Here is a 5,272-nt window from a genome sequence, read left to right on the forward strand (position 1 = left end):
TTTATTAGATTTCACCATCCTAATTACAATTCTCCTAGTTACCTAGTATGATGTTGAACCCAAAACAATTTCAGAAAATACTAGAGAAGTTAATAAAAAAAAAAAAAAAAAAAAAAATGGAAAAAATCTGCGAAACAAAAAGTACTTTAAAACCACAAAAGCAGCTAACTATTCATTAGAAAAAGTCTACGACAAGAAGTACATACATACTTAGTTTTATTTTGAGGCTCCTACAAGCTGCAACCCGTTCCAATATGGACCACAATTTACAAAGTACCCATTCACAATATTTATGGTTTTATGTTTGGCACCGACCTCGGTTAATCAAGGTACACTTCTCTTAGACAGATTGTGTGAAAACAATTTGATTTCCCTCGAAGTACCGACAATCCTTATGACAATTTAAACATGGAATACTTTAATCCTTAATACCTACTATACAATAATCAATAATAGAAAGACTATTTCATAAAAAATTAATAAAAGTAAAGATACTCCTTTAATCCCCCACAGTAAAACGTAAATAAATGAAAGACAGATAAAATCCCTAGAAGCAAGAGAGCGCGGTAATAATTTATCAAATAATCCATCATGGTAAGAATGAAGCCAGGTGTATTCATTTCAACTGGCGAGAGCTGTGAATTCTGACCCCCCGTTACGAATTAAGAAAGAAACCAACATAAAAACAAACGTCCTCGAACTTGAAAATAAAAAGAATTAAAATATATAATAGAGAATACCCGATAGTAATAAAAATAAAATAAACAAGACTACAATCCTAAAAAAGTATACTTAAGACGTCAGCGAAAAAAAAAAAAAAATCGTATGAAACATTTTTATTTTTTTATGCAATCCTTGCGAAAATGAAGGAACTACCTGTTCACTAACTAAATGCTGTGGCTGACATTAAGATCAGAATATGAGTACGGTGATAGCACCGTTTCTTTTGAAGTTTTCCAATGATAAATAAAATCAACATTAGGAAAAACCTAACTTCTAAGAATGTCGACTTGTGTAAAACAAGTTAAGACCTCAAATAAATTGAAATAACCACGAGTATCAACATTCACACAAACGTTCAAAAATACATTTATGTCAACCAAGACGACTTTTGCGGGAACGTTAAGATCAATAGAAGTAGCATAGCAAGCTGTACGCTACCATTCAAAATCTATTCTATCCATAACACTAGTAAACCGCAGCGCGCCTCGTACAAAGTATGCAAAAAAACCTATCAACCTTAAGGTGTGGAGTTGGTCAGGGGAGTAGATGGAGAACACCCCAAACATTCTTCGGGTCTAGTGCTGGGCAAAGGACTGACTAACATTGTCCCATCAATATCGAAAGTGGTTCAAAAACCATGAAATTTTGAGAAGATCACAAAGAAGGTGATAGTGGAGTGCCGCCCCTCACAGAAATTTTTGGTCCCTATTGGAAATTATAAAGTGGAGTAGCACTAATCCCCAAGCTTTTGGTACAAGAGACGTGGAGACAAAAACCTATCTTTGGACAGAGGAGGTTGATGAAGAAACTAAAAGCTAAGTTTCTCCCCCAATGGCTAAAGGAGATTCCCCTTCTAACTGACGGTATGTATCCTAGATGGATTAGTGGACCAGATCTTGTTGGGGAAGAGTATCAGATTCATGTATTTGCTGATGCCAGCAAAGATGCATATGCCACCGCCATATTTTTGCGCATTGAACACAATCAAGGTGTGATACTTAGGCTCTTGGCCTCTAAAGCCAGAGTAGCTCCTGCAACAAAGACAAGTAAAAGAATGAGCATACCAAGACTAGAGCTTTTAGCGGCTTGTATTGCAGCCAGATTATATCAAAATGTAATTAATGATTATAAATTGCACAATGTAAAGACGATCTGTTGGACAGATGCCTCGACAGTGTTGGCTTGGCTCCAAAGACATGAGCCGTGGGACATCTATGTTATGAACCGTGTCAAGGAAATCCGTGAACTAACAAAGAACTGTGAATGGCGTCACGTCCCTGGGATTATGAACCCTGCAGACCTCCCGTCCCGTGGAAGCTCCGTAAAGAAACTTATACAGTTGAGATGGTGGGAGGGCCCTGCTTGGTTGAAGGATTCACCTGAAACATGGCCACAAACTGAGGTAAATTATGACGAGGAAGAAGTGAACAGGGAAAGGAAAAAGACGGTAGTGTCCTCCATGATAGATACCCATACAGATGTAGAAAAGGATTGGTATTACAAACGGTTCTCTAGTTACAAGAAGACTGTCAGGACAATTGCTTGGGTGTTACGTTTTAAACATAATACTTTGTGTAAAGACAAACGTCTTCAAGGTGAGCTTACTGCTCAAGAGTTTAAGATAGCAGAAGACAAAGTGTTATTATTGGTTCAAAGAGAAGCCTTTCTTGACTTATCTGATCCCAAGCTGATTAGTTTACTGCCATTCCTAGATGAATGTGGTCTTGCACGAATCAAGACGAAGGTATCAAATCTACCTGATTCAGTAGATTTCTGTTACCCCATTGTGCTCCCAAATTCAAAACACCCTGTAGTTCATAGACTCATCCTAGAAGAACACAAAGGTAATTTGCAGTGTCAGATGTTCAACAGCAACTCCAGGGGACACCAGACCTGCAGTCTGATGATGATAGTAATGATGGTGAGTTTTCAACTAGTAAAACTGCGGACCCACACCAGACCTGCAGTCTGATGATGATAGTAATGATGGTGAGTTTTCAACTAGTAAAACTGCGGACCCACAATCAGGGAGAAATTTGGATCGTCCGTCAAGTCCATCAGTTGTTCATCACCCAATTACCAATGTAGATCCTGAACCTGACGCAGAAATTTGGATCGTCCGTCAAGTCCATCAGTTGTTCATCACCCAATTACCAATGTAGATCCTGAACCTGACGAGACAATCCCAATTCCACAGTATCATTTGAATCGTCGAGGACGTATGATTAGAAAGCCAAACCGCTTTCTCTGATTTGATTTATGTACCTGTTGTAAGTCTCTCCTATTATAATTTTCTAGATAAAACTTGGTAACTTTTGGAAAATTATTTTAAAGGGGGCCAATCATTTGTATTTTGGTATTTGTACATACATTCAAATTGAAATTAACTTGGTTTATTTGTCACATTTGACATCATTGTCATGGGATTAGCATTTAGCATTTCATTGTACAGTTTAATAACTTTATATAATTTGTGTCTAGTATCTACTTGAATTTGCTTTTAAAATAATACTTTGATTATTCATGATACTATTAGGTTGTATGTGACATTTGCATTTTTAACTTGTTACTTGTTTCTTGGTAAATACTACCTTTATATTTCTCAGAAGGTGAAATTTTGTATTTTTTATTTTCCTTTTTGGGGATAACTTTTGATTGACATGTCCTATTTGGTTGATCAAATTTTTTATAGATAGTTCAGATTTTTTTTTTCGTGTGGATATATAAACTTGTTAGAATAGAGTTATATATTACCCCGCTTTTTTGAAATTTTTTTGTGTATTGAAAATATTAATTCCTGTTAGTCATAACATTTTTTCCGGTGGAGAGTTGCGAGAATCATAATTTGAATTTTTCCCGCTGTCTGAAAATATTGTCACTTGTTGTACATGGCGTAGAAGATGCGGAATTTTGGTTTCATGCATTCCAAAGAGAAGTCATAAAAGAAGAGAGATATAAATTGTTGCTCGTTGGATCTTCTGTTCTCCGTGCGTAGAAAAAATGGGTTTGATTTCAGATTTTGAACTGGAACAGAAGAAAAAATCTGTAATCACCACGAAAGCAAAGGCCTCGGGAAAGTAGGGAGAATAGAAAGAAATAAAGTGTAAAGGTACGTTTCCTCTTTCCACATAGTTTTTACGAGATTTTCTGTGTATTTTACAATAAAGAAGTATACATTTTTGTAGTGTTTTTTGAAAAAAAAAAAAAAAAAAAAAAATGACATCGTGGGGTTCGATTCCCACCCTGGCGCGACATTTTTCTCAACCTAAGAAACATTCGTTCTTGGAACAGCTGGCATATCTCCGTATTCCTGTCATTCCTCTTCTCTCAATTTTTGAGACGATAAGACCTCACTACCTTTTTGGATGTTAAAGTTCCCCTCTTCAAACCTGTGAAAAAAAAAAGTTTAATGTAAGGTACAGGGTTGCATAATTTTGCTTTTAAATTACAATCCTTGGTACCTTCCTCTAATCTAATAACAAAATTGGTCCATCTATGGTGCCAACATAATTGTATTCATATGGTCCTTTTTCTTGGTTCCTGACATATAATAAAAGGGTAGTAGTGGGGTGGACCTAACGTCACATTTTTGGTCAAAAGCTGCATTAATTCAGGAAAGCACCAAATTGGTATGGACCTTCATTGGGAAAATATGACTTTAAGAAGGGGTGACACCAAAAATATGACACAAACAAAATGGCGGCCTTTTTCAAAATGGCGGCCGAAACGGCGGTTTTGATAATATCTCGTTTTTCCGGTAACTTTTTAATAATAATGAATTAGAAAAGTTTTATTATATTTCCTACATTTTGTACATTTACATTTTTTTCTAGGATGTACGTAATCCCCGTTTAATTAATTTTTCCAATATGGCGGCCAAAAAAGGTTTTCTCACAAATAGTCTGGTTGTCGGGTAATTTGTTTTCCAACAAGCAATGGAAATTGAAAAGTTGTTTCTTTTTTTTGTTTTTTACATGTTTATAGCTCTTTTACACTTTGTGTTCTAGGGATGTACGCCGTAAGTCCCGCTGGAGCTGTAAGGATTTTTCGACGATGGCGGCCAAAAAGAGAGGTGGTTTATAATTCTGCTTTTCAGCTAATTTTTTTCTATAATCAATGAGTTAAAGTCTCGCTCTCTGTTTTGTTCTTCCTCCGCTACATCTTTATAATTACACTTTTTTCCTTAGGTGTTATGTTCCGTAACGGTCGATTAGTTTCAAAAATGGCCGGCTAAAAAAAAAAGGGTTTTTTTGGATATCTTGTTTTTCCGGTATTTTTTTTCTTAATAATATGAATTAGAAGTGTTTGTGTTCTTTTCCTCTTTTTTTATTTAATTTTTTCTCTAGGATGTCGCGATAATCGTACCCGTTTAAATTAATTTTCCAACTATGGCGGCTTAAAAGAGTTTTGTGACATATCTGTCTCCGGAATTTTTTTATCAGAGAACAATGAATTAAAGTTGTTTTGTATTTTTATTCCACATTTTGACTCATTTAATTTTTCTAGGATGTACGTTATCAGTAATGGTGCGTCCCATTTTTGGGTATGC

At 35.7% G+C, this 5,272-nt stretch overlaps 1 protein-coding gene and 1 long non-coding RNA gene across 4 annotated transcripts in view; one reads left to right on the top strand and one right to left on the bottom strand.

Moving 5' to 3' along the window:
* The first annotated feature begins 1,559 nt into the window (after window positions 1–1,559).
* The window catches only part of LOC103523443, a 12,613-nt gene continuing 8,900 nt past the window's right edge, over window positions 1,560–5,272 (top strand). The window contains exons 1-2 of one of the 3 annotated variants that reach the window (XM_026832975.1): window positions 1,560–2,269; window positions 3,416–3,418. In XM_026832975.1, coding sequence (XP_026688776.1) covers window positions 1,589–2,269; window positions 3,416–3,418 — 684 coding nt within the window. In that variant the 5' untranslated portion in view covers window positions 1,560–1,588. Of the gene's footprint in view, window positions 2,568–3,415; window positions 3,419–5,272 lie in introns of all 3 variants that reach the window. The other 2 variants (XM_008488484.3, XM_026832974.1) reach the window with 2 other exon arrangements.
* On the bottom strand, window positions 2,581–2,972 carry LOC108254231. Its single transcript, XR_001809886.2, has 3 exons — window positions 2,895–2,972; window positions 2,685–2,820; window positions 2,581–2,616 (listed from the first exon to the last, which is right to left on the bottom strand). It is a non-coding gene; the product is annotated as an uncharacterized LOC108254231 (long non-coding RNA).

This window comes from Diaphorina citri, unplaced genomic scaffold, assembly GCF_000475195.1.
Source record: "Diaphorina citri unplaced genomic scaffold, Diaci psyllid genome assembly version 1.1 scaffold23234, whole genome shotgun sequence".
In the NCBI taxonomy this organism is placed as follows: domain Eukaryota; kingdom Metazoa; phylum Arthropoda; class Insecta; order Hemiptera; family Psyllidae; genus Diaphorina; species Diaphorina citri.